The following is a 20,744-nucleotide window of genomic DNA, read 5'->3' as shown; positions in this document are numbered from 1 at the left end:
GATATGATCAAGTACGCTTTCGGCAAATGTGGATACATCGACCTTCCTGATGATTTTAGTTACCAGTCAGTGAGAGACTTGTCTTTCAGTTTCCACACAAAGAATCCAGCTTTCTTGACATTTTTGATTCCGGACGACGAACACTGCATGAAGAAGAGTTTTATTCAGTGCACTTGGTGTCTCCAACTACTGTGCTTTTATCACTTCTTCATGAACAATAGCACGGCCGCACCACTCCACGAGACACTCAAGCCTCACTATCACGCCGTAGAGTGATCGTCATGCATATGGCCCTCATACCTGCATAACAAAAGATACAGTCTTGGCAGCTACCACGTTGGTACGACCGTGGCGTGTGACTTACGTGGCTCTCACACATAGACCATAAGGAAAGCGAAGCTTCAGCCAACAACAGTCGACGGAGCCGTGTTTTCTAGACTCCTTCTACCAGACGGGTCGTCGGAAAGTTGAAGAACGATAGCTTATAAACGATATACTTTTTGAAGCCTTTCCAAATGAAAACTTCGAGGTAGACTGCTTGTGGGACCCTACGAGGCCCCTGGGGCAAACATTTTCATTTAGATAAATTGCACGTTTTAAATACTGCAACACATGTTTTAGAATTTTGACACCTCTATCACAGTTTTGGAATTCTAGTGGTGGCCATGCACTGCTAGCTGCAGACTGTTTTCAAATTTTGAATCTTCCGCCATGTCACACAGAGTTTGATTAGAGCTGTCAAACTTATGTTATCGTTTTTCTTTTAACACTAGCTTTCAAACGATATGCTACTTGCCCCTCACTTCAATTGCCAATTTTGAGTTGGACCCCACCTGGGACCCTGCGGGGACCCTGGGGTAAACATTATCATTTCGATAAATAGAACTTTCCAAATAATGAAACACGTGTTTTAGAATTTTGACACCTCTATCACAGTTTTGGAATTCTAGTGGTGGCCATGCACTGTTAGCTGCAGACTGTTTTCAAATTTTGAATCTTCCTCCATTTTTCACAGAGTCTGATTAGAGCTGTGAGACTTCTGTTATCGTTTTTCTTTTAACACTAGCTTTCAAACGATATGCTACTTGCCCCTCTTTTCAATTGCAAATTTTGACTTGGACCCCACCTGGGACCTTGCGGAGACCCTGGGGCAAATGTTTTCACTTCGTTAAATTATGCTTTTACAATGATGAAACAGGTGTTTTGGCGTTTTAGCATAGATTTCAACTTTTAGGAGTAGCAACGTTCTTTATGATCGCCTGCTATAGAAAATAGGTCAAAATGTGCTATATATTTTAGCCCCTGCAAAGGCGGGGTCACTTCCGGGCAAGAAACGAACACCTGTTTGGGAACTTGCTCGAGAAGTCCTATCAGGAAATATATAGAATGTCTCTTAATTCAAGGTGCAGTTTCGATATCATCCCTAGTTAGATATACTCATCTCAGGTAAGTTAATAGAAACAAATGGAAAAGGAAGAAAATGGAAGCCTTGAAAGTAAAACGTAGACAAATTCACGAATGTTCATTCATCAGTCTGCAATGCACTGAGCACAATGGGTCATTGGGTTAAAGAGAATCATGGTGGGTCGGTTGGTCAGAGTGGGTCACGTTGTGAAGACTCACTCAAAAATTTTGACCCACCGATCCACTCCATCTCTGCCCGTGCGGTGCCCCTGCCTGAGATATTTCTAATGTCCTTACCTAAGTTTCAACCAATTGCGAAGAATATAATATAAAGACAAAAGAAGTAACAACATTATCAACCTTGGCTGAAAAACGTTGAATTTATAATATTAGGCCTACCAGGTATGATTGTGTTTTTTTCGACTATTACCATTTATAGCAGTACAGAGTATTGTGTAAATGGTATATTTACTGTCGCGAAAATGTGATTTATCATTTAATTTTAATGATATGTGAAATATATTTAAAAAAAAATCATTTTTGATTTCATGGGGAATCGTGAAGAAGCTATAAGGGAGGGGTCTGCGACACCAGAAAGAAAGAAAGAAAGGAAAACGTTGCTCTATAGAAATCCACATCGTTGGCTAGGAACAGGATCGTGCAGTGGAAAATCAGCGCCCGGGACGAGAGTATACGACGGCGCCCCCATACATATATTCCAAACAATTTTTCGTATCTTTTTTCCTTTTACCTTCCGAATTTTTCGCCCTTCTTACTTCGGCGCCCGGAGCTGTCGCCGCGCTCGCCCCACCATGGTACGGCTCTGGCTTGGAATATTTCTAGGTAAGCAAACTTCTAGGTAACTGGAAAAAAGACTTTAGGCTATTGAGAATTTTTAAAATACGTTTCGTAAGGAGGAAACGGGGATTCAAATATACATTTCAAGTATTTTCCATAAATCTATTTGTCCAGTACAAAATAGGTACTAGTAGTTCAGTTAGACCAGAAATACTTTTGACGTCATTTGATTTGACGTGTTCAACGCTGAAGTAAGTTAAACAAAAGTCCAGAACCACAATATTTAATATTACTAAAGCGTGTATTATATATCAACATTTTATTATTTTTGACTTCTGTTTTATTCCTTTTAATGTTGAAAACTGAGGAATGGGCTGGTGAATAATTTCATTTTCACTGGAATCAAACACATGCTCGTGAGATGGGCACTTAGAATTTTTTCTTGGGAGGGGCAAGGGGTCCATTCTTTGGGGGTTACAATACTACAAGTCACTATGTCTATATAATATTGACGCGGTGGCTCAGTGGTAGAGCGTTCACCTCTGGTGCTTGGGGTCTCGGGTTCGATCCCAGCCCCCGCCAAGTGAATCTTGTGGTGGACAAACACCGTGTTCGTGGGTTTTCTCGGGGTTCTCCCGTTTCCTCCCACTTTCTTCATTCCACCAATTTCATTCATAACTCATCATCACCGTCTCCTTTAGCCTAACCGGCATAACCATGGGACGTAAAACTTAAAGATTTCATTTCATTTCTATGTAATATTGAACAGGTATTATTCTGAACCCGAAAAGACGATAAGTAATTGTAAAATACTTTTACCTACATTTTCAGAAAAAAAAATGATAGAGCTAGATTGTTTTTATAAGAGAAAAACTACAGATGAAGTGGAAGATCAAATTTTCTTGCTACATCATTCATTTCCAGGGCCGGATTTCCCAATAGGCCCGGGCCTATGGGCGCAAGCTCCCAGGGGGCGCACGGCCGAGAGAAAAAAATTTAAAAATATCTAAAAATAAAAATAAATAGCCATAACTTAACATATTTTTTGAATTGATTAAAAAAATCAGGATAATAAAGCATTCTGATTTTGAAGTTCATTGGAACAAATAATTGTTGGTAAAGTTAAACTATTTTTAACATTATGCATCAACTTCGTTACAACATTGATCTCAAACACGGGAGAACTGGCTGTAATTTTTTAATAAAGGTTTTTAGGAAAGTAACTTTAACCAGACTAGGGAGCGGAAAAAAAAATTGGGCCTAGGGGCGCCAAAATGCTATATCCGGCCCTGATTATTTCCCTGTTAAACAAGTATCTATAGTTTTATTGAGAAAGTGTACAAATGTATGTTGAGTTAGGAAGTTTGGGGAGGCCGGACCCTATGGTACCCCCCTAGGTGCGCTACCTGATACTCGTTAATAGGACAAGTGAATAGAATGTTTTTCTTTTCTATTTTCTAGTCATATGACAGTCTAAGAACTTCAAAATTAAATTACACAAACCCAGAAATGCAAAATTAATTTTTAAAAAGCCGGGTGTCTTTAGCTATTCTAAAGTTTGTTTGAGAGTCTGAGAACAGATGCGATAGTCTCCTTTCGCATCTGCTGGCACGCGGACACGAGACGAAAGACGCGAGCAAGAGCTCTGTTTTGTTGATGTTCGTACGGTCGCGTAGTAACAGTAGAAACTCGCATTACGAATGGAAGGCGATGATTGGCTAACCGACTGTGGCTGACTAGCGAGTCTTCTCTAAGCCCGCCAGTCCGGAGCGCTTGCTTTTTGCTCTGAGGTCAACCTTCCACGCCGACCAGCGTAGAATATCAAGCAGACAACATACCGCGAGTTGGAAGTGGAAGAGAGTGCACGGTGGAATTTTGTGTGTATGTTTGTGGCGGCGCGTGGTATCAAGTGACGGACTATGGTGATTGTTGTGTGATTTCTAGTGGAAATTATCACAAGAATGGAGAACAGATGCTCGTAACGTTGTTGACATTATCCTTATCCAAGTTTGACTCTGATTTTAATGTTGTTTTTCTATCTTTTTATTGAAAGATAAAAGTGTATTCGAGACGAAGCGCGCGAGATGTGGATTTAGTTAGTGTCTGTGCGCAGAGAAGCGGCGTAACACCTGTTAATCAAACTCCGCTGGAATTACTGGCGAAAACATTTTCTTGAAAGAAACATAATTTGGAATTTTGAATATGAAGATAAGTGTTTTGAGTGGGCCAGTTATTTGTTTTACAATATGTGAGTGACAAGTTAAAAAAAAAAAGTTAAAGTTGTTCTTTATTCAAAACAAACAACAAAAAATGTTCTAAAATTGTGCTTCAAAACGTTTTATAAAATACACCTTCACTAGTCATTTTAATAAAACTTGAAAGAAAAAAAGTTTAGAGAAGTCATTTACAAAAATAACTTCAATCTGTACTTTTAAATCCAAAAGTGCTGAATTGAGATTGTTAAAGTGTGCAGTGACCTCTTTGAAAGTTATTTTGTGTTGTTGATAATTAGTGAATCAGGCACGAACTCGGGAGTGTTGTTTATAGGACGCAAAAAATGACTAAATTACCATACTTTTCAAACATGGATTTGATGTGGATTCTTGTCATTATAGGTAAGTGCGTTTTTTTTTGTTTTTTTTTTTTTTTAATTTTATAGGCTATCTCAGCTTGGCTAAATAAGTCAATTGAAATGTTATTGGTAGTTTTATCTACGATGTACCAGAGATATGGCGAGATGGTACGCATGAATAAAAAAGATTAGGGCTACGCTGTCTTGGCGAACTCTTATTTTTTTAAAAGGCCGAAATGGCTTGGGGAACGCGAGGGCGTTGTCCTTTAAAACCCTTCGCGCCCAAAATCTCCTGTTATAAAAAAAAATATTTTTTACTGACTTGTTACCATGGATAAAACGTCTAAATTTCTAATATGTTCGAACCTGGTGGTATTTTAATTTTTTACACTCATTGCCAAGTAAATAATAAAATATCACATTTCTAGTCGGAATATTCATTTTTCTTCATTTAAGAATGCCGCCGCGACCAGTTGCTCTTTTTACAAATACGAATCTGTTGAATATACATACATAAATATTTATTTCAGGAGTTATTTTCATAAATACCGTATTTTATCTCGAGTTTGATAAGAATGTTGTATCTACTGCTTATTTTGAAACAATGCATTGACCATTTGTTTCTTGAAACTAGAGAGAACTTTTTGAAATTAGAATAATTTACATAAATATATCCTTAATGTATTAAACCTATATTTTCTGAGATAGACTGGATTATTTATTAAGTCGTCCAATTCCAGAACGACTCTTGTCCATTTATGCTAAATCCCAGAAAACCGAGATAAACTGTAGGATCGATGCATTTTATAGAACTGGAAATATTTGAGGATATTCAAGTTTTTCATATGATCATACTGCAATACTTCGAGTTATACAAAACAGGCAGACTCTACATTTTTTCTGTTTTATGGGATTTAATATAGATGGACAAGAGTAATTTTGGTGCTGGACGTCTTGTTTATTGCTTAAGACCTAGAATGGTACAGTAACTTGCTTTTTGAAGTTCAACATATCTATCCATCAACTAGACTAGGTTCTGAGACGTGGTCTTAAAACTTTAATACGTATTCGAAGTCTAGTACGTAAACAAGCTCTCAATTTACAGAATAGTCCTACTGGTGGGCTAATAATGAGTTGTGCACATTCCTTTAGTGTGTGGGGTCACGGATTCCATTCCCTTGAAATTTACACATATTGCAGTGGTTCGAATACTATCTTACCAGGTCTTACGTAGCTTCGGTGTTGACAGGGACAGCTCTAAATCCAACCAATCAACCAAATTTACAGGATAATAATAACACAAAACAATCAATCTTTGTGAGATTTGCGATGAGTTTCTCCAATTTTCTCGTTAGGCCTTTTATTGGAGATAAAACCCGGCATAACGCGTGCTAAGCCGGTATATTAGTAGAAAGACAAAATATTGTGTAACAAGGATGTTATATATAAACATACTATACTTCTGTTTACATACGTATGCTAGTTTTTGTTACTGTAATAGATATCTTCTGTCCTCACCCTTTCAGTTGGTGGGTAACCTATTGGTTTTCCTAAATGCTATGGTACTTTTTTATTATTGAGTATGATAAGCGTGATAGTTTCCCCTTGCTTTCCACATCACACACTGTTTCCCACCGTTTTCCCAGTTATTCAATATCAAGATGCCAGGGCACCCCCATAAAGGAGGTGAGGAGAGTAACTTGACTATTTGGGCCGTGTAAACTAGAGACCTGCACGGGCCGAATTTTTCGGCCCGAGCCCAATCCAGCCCGAACATACCTAGGCCCGGCCCAGCCCGGGCCCGAAAAGTTTTGTAGATTTTCGGCCCGAGCCCGGCCCGGCCCGATAAGTTTTTTAAAATTCTTGGCCCAAGCCCGGCCCGGGCCCGATAAATTTTAAAAGTTTTTGGCCCGACCCCGGCCCGATAAATTTAAAAAAATAGCTCGAGCCCCAATCTTTCTCAAAATTTAGTACTAAATTTGACCTAACCCTCAGAAACATTTTCTAAACTGTGGTTCACAACCTGACGCTTGCCTCCCGAATGGTACCATTGCCTCCTAGAACTTTGCCTGTCATCGAGAGAACAAAAACTCCATTCCCTGTAACAATAATCTAACTTAATTGATTTTTAGCATAAAGTGAAGATAGCAATATTATTTAGCGACAGGCAAAACATTCCCAGCCCTTCTTGTTATATTTTGAGTTCAGTGAAGGTCAAGGTCAGAGGTCAATTTACCGCATAATGCCTGCAATCCTCTATAGCGAAAGTGGAGCCGCCAAGCAACACAAACTGTAAATAGCTATTGCATTCTTTGTAACATTTTTCACGGACACACTTCTTCAACGTTTGGCTTTATTCCAATTATCGTTTAACGAAAGTCAATAATTATTAAAGAATTGCAATTGATCGGACCCAGCCCGGCCCGACCTGAAGAGAAATCAGTGTCGGCCCGCCCAAGCCCGGCCCGGCCCAAAGAAATAACAGTGTCGGCCCGCCCAAGCCCGGCCCGGTAAAAAGAAATATCAGAGTCGGCCCGCGGGCCGGGCCGGGCTTCGGGCCTCGGGCTGGGCCCGGCCCGTGCAGGTCTCTAGTGTAAACTGCTCCGAAATTTATTGAGACTGGGTGGTGGTTCAGCATTTTTTTTTTTTTTTAAAGTTTGATTTGATCCAAAGATATCCCTTGCACCCGTGATAAATGTAGTATATGAAAGATACTTTCAACAGTTACTCCTCTGTTTTTACAAATTAAAATATAAAACTAAGAAATACTACATAATAGTTTTTAGTACTCATAGTATTTTGTGTTTACAAGGAGATTATTTAAGGTAGTGTTAATGTTAGTTTTTCTCATTATTTATTTCTAGAGCCCTTTAAAAAAAATCGAAAAGACGAGAACTGGTCAAGCGCTTTTAAAATGCTCTGTCCCGGCATTCTCTTGATTTTTAGGTGGGTAATCTAATGACAGGATATGGGACATCCGAAATGGAAGGTCCAACGTTAGGATATGCCTGGATTCAATGGTAGAGCTTTCTCTTGTGGTCCCTAGTTTGATCTCAGCTCACGAAGTGGACAAATATCGTGCGCGTAGATTTTCTCGGGTTCTGCCGGTTTCCTCCCACTTTCTTCGTTTCTATCATTATCATAATCACTTCACCCTTAGCGTCGGCGCGCATAAATTTAGAACGTTAAAGTAAAAAAAAAAAAAAAAGTCAAAAACTTAATCACTCAGAGATGTACATAGACATATTAATTATATCTGAATGAAACGGTAGTCTACTTAAAGTCAAGAATTTAATAACTGAGGACTGTTTGTGATAAACATAATTCATTCAAATCCTAGTCGAGACAGATTTTATGTATTTATTTATTTTATTTTATTTATTTATTTATTTATTTATTTGAGTAATGATCCGGCTTCGTGAGGAAATTGGGGAGCTCCTTGAATTAAAAGATAGTAAACTCTGGTGTAGAAAACGAAAAGTAAAGGCGGTTAAATCAGATCTACTGATCATATATTACATAACTACAACCCGTTTCATTGCTGAAAACGTACAGATCAGTACGCTGTAAGGCCCCAGACGTTTCTGTTTTCAGCTGAAGTCTAGTATCGTTGTCTTTCTACTAACATACCGGCTTAGCTCGCGTCCTGTCGGATTTTACTATTAGTGTTACTAGTGAAGTTTAGTTTAGCATCGAGGCTATATGAGACGTGGATCTATAGTAAGATGGAATCCAAAGCACGATAATTCGTTCAGGAATTGAATCCAGGTTCAAACGCAGTAAAGGTATGTACAATAACCAGTAGACAAGCGGGCAAGCAGGGTAGAGCTGCTATTTCATGCAACAGAAATGGTTCTTTCGATCTTTTGTCCTCTGCTTCTTGGCTTTATTAATATAAACTGTATCACTAGATTCAAATTCAAACAAAATTATCTGTTTCACACAGCAAATGTGTCAACTGTTGCATATCCACGCGTCAAACTTGGTTTCATTCACCTTGTGTTCCGTGCTTACTTTACAACAAGAATAATAAAACATTTTTTTTTTTAGTAATTTCTTTTTATTTTACGCTTTTCAATATCAAATAACATCGTTTTCTCCTAAAAATTGTCATGAAAGGGAGATCTCTTCGTGCGGCCTTCGATTCTCGTTTCCTTGAATCTTCACACCGTTTATGCAAAGGACGGTGTCAGCTAAATAAACATACCAGCTAACATTATGATGAGAATGAGAATGTTATGTGGCCGCCAAAAAAGACATATAAAAATGTCAACGACGATGCCGTAAATGCAAAAGGAATATATGTGATGTTTTTAAGTTTCTGTGGGAAGGTCCTTGTGCACTATGCGTTTACCTTGGTGCCGCAGTTGCTCACTCATACTTGCGGATGCTTCATAGTATGATAAGATTTCGAAATAATGGTTTTTATAGTTATATTGCTTTATATTGTATTTACAGGTATATTGATTCATTATTAGGAAAAAATGTAGTAATTCTCGTCAACATATTCTTATTTTCAGGATAATATTGTAGAAAATAAATGAACGAATTTTTGTCGAATTTTTGAGACATTTGCAGTTTTCGGTTTTTGAGAAAACTGGTTTTTAAAACCGACATTTCGGTTTTATGAAATTTTACTTTTTTCAAAAACCGTTTTTTTCAAAAACCGGTTTCGACAGCACTAAAATAAACCGATATTCGTTGCATTGCACCCCTTCGAAAAGGCTGGGTGTTAAACTTCATATAGGCGTATTTAAAGAAAAGAGAAGCACTACTTTGGTAAATAGTGTGCAATTAAATAGGAATTATAGTGAAAAATTGTAATGTTTTCCTATTTTTTACGTGACAAATTAGCATTTAAAGTCGTCAATTACTTGTGTTAATTAGCTACATAGAGATTTTTTTTATATATATATAAATAAAGTGTTATATCAGCAAAAAGAGAAAGAGGAATAAGAACCTGGACTGGATTGCTGACTAATGTGTTTGATTTGTCATAAATCGCTTAGGGTGTGTATGTTCAAGAGAAGGAATCCGTAGTAGTTGCGATTTTTCAGACGCCTGAGCTAAATCATGCGTTAATTTTAATATAGGCCGTACTCATCTTTCCACAAGACAAAATGATATAAGAGTGCAATGGAACACATTTTAATGTGTACTGCAGAAAGCGTAAATTTGACGTTCTTGAATCAAATGTAAAGTTTTCTCGGTATACTCCCGTTTACTCCTATATTAACATTCAACCAGTTCTTCCATCATCATTCACTTGCCTTAAATAATCCGTCTTCCATAGCCTAAAGGACATAATCGTCGGACGTTAAACTGGAAAATTTAATTTCATTCTAAATTTCTTTAAAAAAAAAAAAAAAAAAATGAAACGAAAGATGAAAGATCCATATTTATAATCATTTTTGATGCATTTTTGTATATATTTTTTCAGTTATTCATGTTTCACTTATCCATGTTTCATTTTTAATTTCAGTAGATATTTTTGGATCAAAAGGTCTAGTATATTTCAATAAAAAAAAAAATCTTGTAGGCTTTATATCTGGAGAACTACATATCGTGTAGCCAAACCTAAACTATCATTTAAGGATGTTCACTACAGCGAAATTAAACTACCGCTAATTTTAAAACTTTTCTGTAATATCTTCAAAACAATTAAAAATATTCGAAAAACAGAAACGTAGTAAACTAGACAATACTATTTTGCACTTGATAGCGTTATCACAAGCCATCCATCTGCTTTCGATTTGCAGCTGTAGATAGATTTAGCATTTTTTGCGGGTTTTGTAAATAGCGGCATACCAAAAGCAGATAGGTAAATTGTGCTAAAGGTACCACATGCGAAATCGTATTGTCTAGTTCACTACGTTTCTGTTTTTCGAATATTTATATTTGGTTTTGAAGATATTACAGAAAAACTAAAATTAGCGGTAATTTAATTTCGCTGTAGTGAGCACCTTTAACTCAGTACTATGATGTGGTTATTCCGTAGAAAATACGAAAACTAGATTTAGGGTCCGTCAAAAATTTGGTCCCTAATCTAGAAACTAATTATTGGCCAAGATTGCAATCTTTTGGTGTATTTTTTTTCGATCATTCCTAAAAATTGTTGATGCATTTATGTACATATTTTTTAGTTATGCATGTTTCATTTATCCATGTTTCACTTTATTAATCTCATTAGACATTTTATCACTACTTATTCAAATGTGTGGGATAAAATGAGTGAATCTGCTTGTCGAAGAAATGTCCAAGAATATCCTTTCTGTTTTCACTATCGTGCCTACTATGCTAGAGAATTTTATTAGAGACTGAAGAATCCATCACGTTTGGCGTGTATTACCATTTGAAATATTGGTGTAACTTTTAGAAACATTCTTCATACACGCTTAGAGAAGATAATGTGCAAGCCACACATTCCTAATTTTTAAAAACCTGAAAAAAAAGACAAATTGCGTGAATTATCCGCATGTACATATTCTAATTGTTCAAACAATACCTCGTATCGGAAAAGGAATGCAGAGGTGTGAAATGTTGTCACAGTTTGCCAGTGATTATGTCCTCACATGCTTTATTTTAACACTTTCCATGAAAACGCATCACACATCACTGCATTCATGAATTATTAAACTTCCTGTAAAATGCACGTGAACCGTTTAGGTTTGTTTACAAAAAAATATATACATAATAATTAACCGTTTTGCAACAGCAATAATAATTTTTCACGTAATGACAAAAAACATTTTAGTTTTATTTGTTTATAGTTCATTATCTTATAATATACAGAGAATATAAAGAAAAATATATTGATCAATAGTAATACACACACAGTATGCTAGTTGAGGGCTCATATCTAAAATTTTATTCGTGTACATCGTTTGGTGAATCCGGATACATTTTGGTGGGCAACATGGAAATTTTAGAACTTTTCTCTTTCTCTTGGGAGAGCTGTTTTATACTTTGATAAGGTCTCTTCTTTGTAACTACATCTAAATATTGTGCCTTTGGTCTTCCTGTTCCTGGTTTTCCTTCTGTCTCTCTCTCTGTCAACATGGTGATCCAGTCGGATGCCGAATAAGATGGCCAAGCATGCTGTTTCTTCATTTTTCCTTTTCTCTTCATGATCTGTCGTCCTTCATTAGCTTCCTTTAATACGTCTTCATTCCTTTTCCTTTCGGTCCATGATGTTCTGCGCCAACATCACATTTCAAATGTTTCCAGCGTGGATATATCAGTTTTTCTCAATGTCCACGTCTCTGATCCGTAAAGCGCCACGCTCCATACTCGAGTCTTAATAAATCGTTTACGAATATCCAACGACACATTTCGTGATGTTAGTAGTAGTTCTCTTTTCCTATTAAATGCTTGTTTAGTCTGCGCTATTCTGGAACTTACGTCTTTTTCAATTCTTCCGTCCGAGGATGTTAGACTTCCTAAGTAGGGAAACATCTTAACGTCTTCCGAGTAGAGGAGGGAAAATAAACTTCAATTTAGAGTTAGTATTTTAATGGTGGTTAATACCTACGCAACCTTTTTATTCGCCCATTGTTTTATATGCTGGATTAGTTTTCGTTTTGCTGTGAAATTAACTGGAATTCAAATTATGTAATTTTAGAGATTTCTTTATTCATTCTAGTTAAATTTCCTTTGCGTTTACAATATTAATTTGCATTACAGGGGCGAATCAAGGACGGACTTCTGGGGGTGGGGGGTTGTAATATGCTACTTAGAGCTACTTTTAAGAGCTCCAAACTCTGGGATGGGTTTTATTTATATATATAAAATAAGAAAGTTTCCTTTTCTTGTCGATCCGCCACTGTTTCGTTATGTATATGAATGTAATATTACGTAAGTTTATAAGGTTTTCTCGGCCCGTTTCGTAATATTTTTCAGAAACGTAGTCTTGTCTCGATTTTTGAAAATGTTTTTACCTTTCATCTTCAAAATTTATGCCGCGATTTTTCTCTTTTGTTTTCTTAATTTCAACGAGAAGTTATCAATTTACAGTTTGTTATACTATGAATCATGTGACACTAAAACAGTGTTTTAAGACTAAGACTTGGGTGAACTTAGTGTTACCGATGAAACTCGAGAAATTTCTTATCTCGTCTCGAATTTGGAAATGTATTTCTCGTCCCGTGGACAACATTACATGAACATTAAAATTATTCGTCATATAATTCAATTTTTACGAAGCAAAGAACAGTCTAATAGATTTTGAAGAAAAGTTCTGTAAAATGAACTTCCATTACAATTCCAAATTATTTCAAAGAAAACAAACAAACAAACAAACAAAAAAACAACAACAAAGAAATCAGTGAGCTTGAAAATACAAAGATAGGGCCGAGTATTCAATATTATTAAGAATGTATTAAATAACAGTAAAATAACGTGTAAATTGGCAGTGCTGGATCTAGCCCGGGGCCGGGGGCTCTAGGCTCCCCAGTTGTTGGATGACAGAAAAATAATTTCAATATATTATTTATACATTTTTGAAAGTTTATAATCAGCTCATGATAGACTATCATAAGCTGGGATTTGTCTGGTCCCCCCATTTTTTTACCTTCTAGATCCGTCTATGTAGTTCTAAGTATCGTTTATTCATAGTATATACAGTATGTATAATGCAAAAAAAAAAAAAAAAAAAAAAAATCGTACAAATACAAAATTTAAAAAAACGTATAATAGCTTAGATTCAGGATTCATATTTCTTAATTTGTATTGTCTTTTTAATTATAAACTGGAATTCTTACCGGAGGGCGCTGTGATTCAGTGGTAGAGCGTTCACCTCCGGTGCTTGGGGTCCCTGGTTCGATCTCAGCTCGCGCCATGTGGACTTTTTGGTGGACAAACATCGCGCTCGTGGGTTTTCTCGGGGTTCTCCCGTTTCCTGCCACTTTCTTCATTCCACCAATTCACTCATCTCTCATCATCACCGTTTCCTTTAGCTTAAAATTTTTGGAATTCTTACCAACTCAAGAAACCTGAAAGTCTTGATATATATACATACTAGACTCTCGCTAGTCAGGCCATTTCTTGCAAAGAAGGATACTGGATTAGCGAAAGTGCCGAAATTGAATTTAACACATACAGTACTATAGGTTACTAAATATGAGGTCACATACATTATCACAGAAAAAATACAGAAACCTAATGCTTAAGATTGCAGGTAGATTATCACTCACTATGAAGCATGTCCCACATTTTCAGTTGAAGCAATGATGCTCGACGGCGGCATGCATTATCACGTAACTGCTTTACAAGTAACAATAAACGGAAGCCACAATAGTACTGTGTATGTATTTTTCCGCTACTACACTATAAACAAATAGATCCTACTTCATTGATAGATTGTTGTAACGTTATGCGGTAGAACCCAGATGTTCGGACCGGATTACTGAGAGGACGGACTAGCCAGAGTCTACTGTATATTTAATTAAGATTACCTAAGTTGCTGTTACGGTAATTTTGTCTTCGAAAATTTTCATGAACATTCGTAGAACGTAAAGTAAAATGCGGGATGAAAATGAATTTCTGATAATATATTTCCAGACAGGTGTTAATAATTATTCGTTTTTTTTTTTTTTTTTTTTTAAGGTATGTTAAAAGCGTTTACTTGAATTGAAAAATATATAACACTGTATTTAAAATTTTCTTCCAAGTTGGCTTTCTGGACTCCGTTGACCAAATGCTATATTTTCCTCGGTAAATTAGAACAATCACATTGGAAAGTTCTTCCAAACCACTTCAATTATCTTATAATGCCCAGAGACCCATTTTCAATGCAAAATGCATTTGAAATGTATTAAACATCCGGTAGGCTAACTTTTGACAGTATCTTGTCAATTGTACAAAAGTCTTCGTGCTGGCAGTACTTTTCTAAATAAAAGCATTGCATGCAATTGTTTGTGTGTACTTAAAAGAAAAATAAAAAGACAGGTAGGTTGTCTGAGTTAAGAAGCAAACACTTGCCTCAAGGGTTTTGGCCATCTGTTATTTCTCTTCAGGCTTAGGGAGGAAATAAAAAAAAAATCATGAAATTACCTTTTATTTTTACGTTCGGAAGTTTCAAGAAATAAGGCATTGAAAAAACGAATTAGGAGAAAATTGCTGGTGAAAATATTGGAGCCAATTAAAAGAAACCCTTTTCCGTTCTTTTCTTCTTAATCTCTGTGGGAGCTTCATTTCTTTATATATTTAAAGATGCATGTATGGGTCTAATCGTTTTATTACAAAATTTCCCTGGTTTTTCTTTGCGAACGGAAATGTAGGGAGTTTTCACACATGAGCGCTCTTCCGAATTAACATGTATGAGAAAACAGAGCATGTTTTATGCCTTTACAACACAAGAATGGTGGTGGAATTGTTCACACAGAAGTTTTACATATAAAACATGTTGCGTTTTTTTTTTTTTTTGTTTTGTTTTAATTTTTAAATAATCATGATTTCATGTAATGTTAAGGCTGTCTCGTGTCCTCCTGATTCTGTGTGGATTCTTTTTTTCGTCTCGTCTCGATTCTGGGTTAATTCTTTTTGTCTCGTCTCGATTCTGGATAAATTCTTTTTCGTCTCGTCTTGATTCTGGATGAATTCTTTTTAGTCTCGTCTCGATTCTGGATGAATTCTTTTTTGTCTCGTCTCGATTCTGGGTGAATTCTTTTTCGTCTCGTCTCGATTCTGGGTGAATTATTTTTCGTCTCGTCTCGATTCTGGGTGAATTGTTTCGTCTCGTCTTGGTTTTTCTGGTCCCATTTTGTGAATTGATATACAAAATTTTGCGTTTGTGTTTTCTTAATTTCATGTAGAAGTTATCATTATTATTCTGCGTCACGAGAGGCCCACGAAGGGTGTGTTATAACAACATTTAAACCATATTTATTGTGTAATAACGTTTGTATCTTTAAACGTTGATAAATGCTCTTCATTATATTCGTACAATGGCTTTATCAATTCATAGTTCTTTATACTATGAACCATGTAACGCTAGAACTGTTTGAGATCTGAAATTTGGGTGAACTACTGATGCCCACGTGACTTACGACATTTCTCGTCTTATCCCGAAAACTCGGCGAGAGTTGTAATATTTCTCGTAGGCACCACGAAATGTAGTCAATCGTTAGGGTGTGTCCTGCAATCATGATAAGTGAAGGAATCATGGGAATCCTCTGGATGTCCCACATATCCCACACTTGTCCCAGTACCTTCAGCCTCGAAGTAGAAAATTTAAAAGTAATGGAAATATTCAGATATTCCCTTGAATTTGAATTGGACATATGTGTTACAGGACAGTATTTGAATGTCCCAAAGTTGTTCTGAAGTTATTCTAAAAAAGATCCCGAAATATTCCAAAGTCCCATTCCCGGGACATTTGGATTTCCACAACGATATCCTTTGGCAAAAATTGGACGTCTTGTGAGTATTCCGATATCTCAGAACTGGCACCCCTTAGACGAATAAGGGAGTATGATGGGGTGCTACATGGAGGTGATTTTAACGTGTGGAAAATGCGTAGGTTAATAATACTTCAATTCGTAAATTGTTGTTAACACAATAAACTATCAAAGGGATGTTGGCTTTAATACTGAAAATCACCCTTTTTGTTCAAATGAATAGGGATTTGTAATTTCTGTTTAGACTTTCTTCGTCCTGCTTATTTTAATGTTTTTTTTTTTTTTTTTTTTTTTTGTATTTTCGAAAATGCAGCTGAATTCAAACTTAAGAAAGAAGTAGGGAAACAATTTTGTCCATTAGAAATGAAAGGAAACTTCAGTTTAATGTCCCACGATTATGTCCTGTAGGCTAAGAAAGACGATGATTAAAGCAAGCGAATGGGGGTAGAAGAATTGGGGGAATGAGAAAGTGGGAGGAAACGGGAGTACCCCGAGAAAATCCCATGGACACGATGTTTTCCGCTAGAAACTTGCTTGGCCGGGGATTGAACCAGGTACACTATGTACCAGATGCAAGCGTTTAACCATTGAGGCAATTGGCCGTGCACTCTTGCCCATTATAACAAGGGCGTTCCTCATATATGTATGTAAATAATTCAATAAACCAGACTTTTGTTCAGCAGAACGAAATTGACATTTTTTCCCACCATTTTGCCATCTTCAAACACACTAGTCTTAAAAAGAAAATCAGTTTTACATATCACAATTCTACCCTGTAAGCCAAAGAAGCAGGCCGGTAGCCAGACCAAAAATGTAGGGGGGGCTGGTAGACCCAACCATATTATAGCTCATCACCATATTATAGTTCCTTTGCAAGCCTACCGTGAAAATTTTACGGGGGCAGTGAAAATTTAGGGGGGCCGGCCCACCCTAGCCCCCCATGGATACGGACCTGCAAAGAAGACGGTGATGATGAGAATGAATGAAATGTTTAAATAAAGAAAGCGGAGGACATGGGAGAACCCCGTAAACACCCACGTACTTAACGTTTCTCCAGCCCACTTGAGTTGAATTGATTTTGAATTTAACATCCCTTTCAGCAGCGAGGCTATATGAGACGTGACCTACTGATTAACGTGGAATCCAAACCACATGGGCTTCCGCCGGGTATCAAACCCGGGTCTCCTATACCAAAGGCACGTACGCTAACCGTTTAGCCACGAAGAAACTCAAAAAAAGCCCATTTGGAATAAGCTGGGACAAATCAGTGACTACCCACACCAAAGGTAAAAATGTAATGAAATGAACAATATTCACGTCTTAAAAATGATTTTTAACTGAGTTTTCAAGTGATATTTATTTCAACTGTGTGATACTTTTTGATGCAATGATCGACGAACTGGGTTGTGAATTTTGGGACACCCTGTATTTGCTAGTAAATCAAAAAATGTCCAGTATAAGAAGTTAGCGCCAGTCAATGTATTTTTCATATTGTTTCTTTTCTTTTTTTTTTTTAAGCATCAAGAAACAAGCAAACGAAGTAGCTGTTGTGTTGGCATGATCTCATAGCATTTGTTCTGCTCACGTACTTAGAGCGATAAGACTTGATTATTATTGGCGGGAAACAATTGGCTATATACCGTGCTTGAATGTAAGCACGAAAATAAAAGAAATAAAAACCAGTAAAAAAAAGAAAGAAAGAAGTTTATTTTTGAAAAAAAAAATAACAAAAGAGTTGAATAGACTTATAGGAGTTGTGTACACTGTTCGCTTAGAAGCAAAGCTTTCTATTTCTCTCTTTCTCTGTACGTACTCTTGTGTGCGCCTGGTGCAAAACGTGTTCAAATTTATTTTCAATGCTGCAAACTTTCTTTTCTAGTAATTTTTTTGAAGTCCAAACATGGTTGCCAACTTACATGTTAATGGATAAAATTATGTTGACGAGTTTCTGTTAAGGTTATGTTGCACGTGTGAAACATTGTGCTGGATGCAGCAGAAATGTTGGCCATTGCAAAAATGTGATTATGTAAAATCGTAAATGTGGGAGTAGAAAAGAGTGGTAGGAGTGGAAGAACGAGCATAAACTAGTGGTTAGTTGTCTTATTTTGTATTCGGGAGGTCCCGGATTCTAAGGTGTTTCAACCCTTTTAGGATTTCTGCTTTTTGAGGTAAATTTTAGGCTTGCACTGAAACAGCTACTGATTCCTTACTATTTATTGTAGGATCATGGTTCATATCTCATTTTTTTTTTTTTCAGAATAGAGCATCTTTTCGAACGGTCCCGTACACTTGTCCGTATTATACACCAGAAACGGGAAAATCGGAGAAAACCGGGAGTTTTTTCGAAAAAAAAAATCAATTTTTTTTGCGTCCCTCTTGCCCAGGCCTGGGTTCATGTATGGATCTGAAGAACTCTTGAAAATCACGTAGTTATGTAGCATACACAATGCGTGTGCAAAATTTCAAACTGGTATCTTGAAAATGAAGGTCGGGGGGGAAAATTTGAAATTTACCTTAAGATAAAAAGAAAGTCACGCCCCTCCTGCGCCACTTGGCGCCGCCAAGTTGCCCACCCGGTTCCAAAACGCATCTGGGATGTTCTTTGGTCCATGCTTGACTTGAGCAATAAAAGACCTGGATTCAATAGTGGTATATGAGCTTAATAAGCGCTTAAATACAACACTACTCCATGGTACAAATTCGTACCAAAAATCCCAAAAGGGTTAAATGTAGATCTTGGTCACTATTATTATTGTATTATTAATAATTACAGGTTAAATTGAGCTGGAAGCATATCTGAAATTTCCGTAAATAATAATAAAAAGGATGGAAACAAAATGACTCCTTTCCTCTATTTTTTAAAGTTTGATGTATCTATCTTAGTCTCAGTCCTGGCTGTCCCCCCAGTTTTTACCTTTTAGATCCGCCACTGCTATATTTGCTTTTAATCAGAGGGATGCGACAGAATGTATGGCGTAAGGGGAACGAGAAGAGAAAAAAAATCCAATTGACTGCTAGTGTTGGTTGGTGATGATTACTCTCGTTAAGATGGAAATATTAGCTTAAGATGATGGTACTATATGGATACTTCTTAGTCCCCCCCCCCAAAAAAAAGTTACAATAATCCAGATCTTCGCAGTATAAGGGAAAAGTACTAAAATATCGTACTGCACCCAATCAAGAATAGTCAAAGAGGGGTCGATCAATCGGTGTTGGAGGAAAATTTCTCTGAGAAATAGAACAAACAATATCGAAGATCAGGAATACACAACAGCTAGGAAAATAAGCCTAAATTTTTCTTTAATGTTTATAATGTCATCATCATCATCATAACTAATCTGCCATTATTTGGCAGGTCACTTGCTGCAACTGAGAAGCTTCTATGCTCCTTGGTCTTCTGCTAACCATATACCACGTGCATCTTTCAAAATGTGTTATAGAAGGATGCTGGAAGTAGATGGCTGTATATTGAAATGGTAGCAGAGAAAAAGAGTATATTTAACAACATTTCGAAAAGAAAAGATAGGATGATCAGACACATTATGAGACATGGATGAATTATGCTATTAGCTGTGGAGGGAATAGAAGAAAAAATACCTACAGGAAGGCTACGATTGAAATATAGACCAAATAGTACAAGAAGTAGGGATGGAAAGTTACAGGAAAATTAATTGTCTGGTTCTGGATAGGAAAAAAAAGGAAAAGGTTCGTCAAACCAACCGAAAGATAGCTAACCTGAGAATAGGTGCCTATACTACATAGGTAGTCCATTTTGGTGGTGATGAACCAGCCATATTATTAATCTTGAACGAATATGGCGGTCAATAAATTAGAATTGGGTTAGTGTCAGTGACACTTGCAAAGTAGAGGCCTTTTTCTTTTTAAACATATGGGAGCAAATTACACCAAAATGTGCAGGCGCAAAACAAATTTGCTTACCACACGTCTGATTTGTGTTGTTCGATCACGACAAAAACCTTTGTGCATAATTCACAATCCACTACTACCTGCTGGTAACAAAAGAATCTGATAGATCAGTTATTTCGTTGCTAATTTCGCAAACAGATTAGATTCGTGTTGATTATGCTTGAAAAAGGTGAGTGGTGTGTGCCATAATCAAATCTGTACAACTATATAAAGCCTTTCTCTGTCTATTGTTTACGTGTTCACGACCAGTTGCCAAACTGCCAGTCTTTCTTCTTCCTCTTCTTCTTCAAGTAGGAGTAAATGATACGGAGAGGGCGTGGCAGTCGTCAAACCAGAGACTATTTTTGTTTTTTCTTTCTTCTCGTTATAAAGGCGCCAGTTAGAGATTTCTATGTTTGTGTACACCCTGGTTAACCTTCGGTTTCTCAATACTTTATATTAGCAGAGGTCACTATTGTGTTGGTACAGATTGATTTTACTTTTCTTTATTTTAATCTTTCAAGGCGCAGATGTTGTTTATAGTATTCACGTCATAAATTATGTAAAAAATGAGTACCGTAACGAACTGCAAACAAGGAAATATTTTTATATCGAGGTTTATAAGCAGATTACATGATTTTTATTTACTTTTCTTGTATAGAAATTAG

At 36.7% G+C, this 20,744-nt stretch overlaps 1 protein-coding gene across 1 annotated transcript in view; it reads left to right on the top strand.

Moving 5' to 3' along the window:
* The first annotated feature begins 4,006 nt into the window (after positions 1-4,006).
* Positions 4,007-20,744, top strand: part of ed (hemicentin protein echinoid) — a 125,039-nt gene continuing 108,301 nt past the window's right edge. Inside the window, exon 1 of the mRNA XM_081758223.1 lies at positions 4,007-4,817. Within this exon, the coding sequence (XP_081614349.1) occupies positions 4,760-4,817 (58 nt within the window). The 5' untranslated portion in view covers positions 4,007-4,759. The remainder of the gene's footprint in view (positions 4,818-20,744) is intronic.

This window comes from Thermobia domestica, chromosome 5 (assembly GCF_964235325.1).
Source record: "Thermobia domestica chromosome 5, izTheDome1.hap1.1, whole genome shotgun sequence".
NCBI lineage: Eukaryota > Metazoa > Arthropoda > Insecta > Zygentoma > Lepismatidae > Thermobia > Thermobia domestica.
Note: the sequence above shows the minus strand (reverse complement) of the source record. Positions and strands in the feature narration are given on the sequence as shown.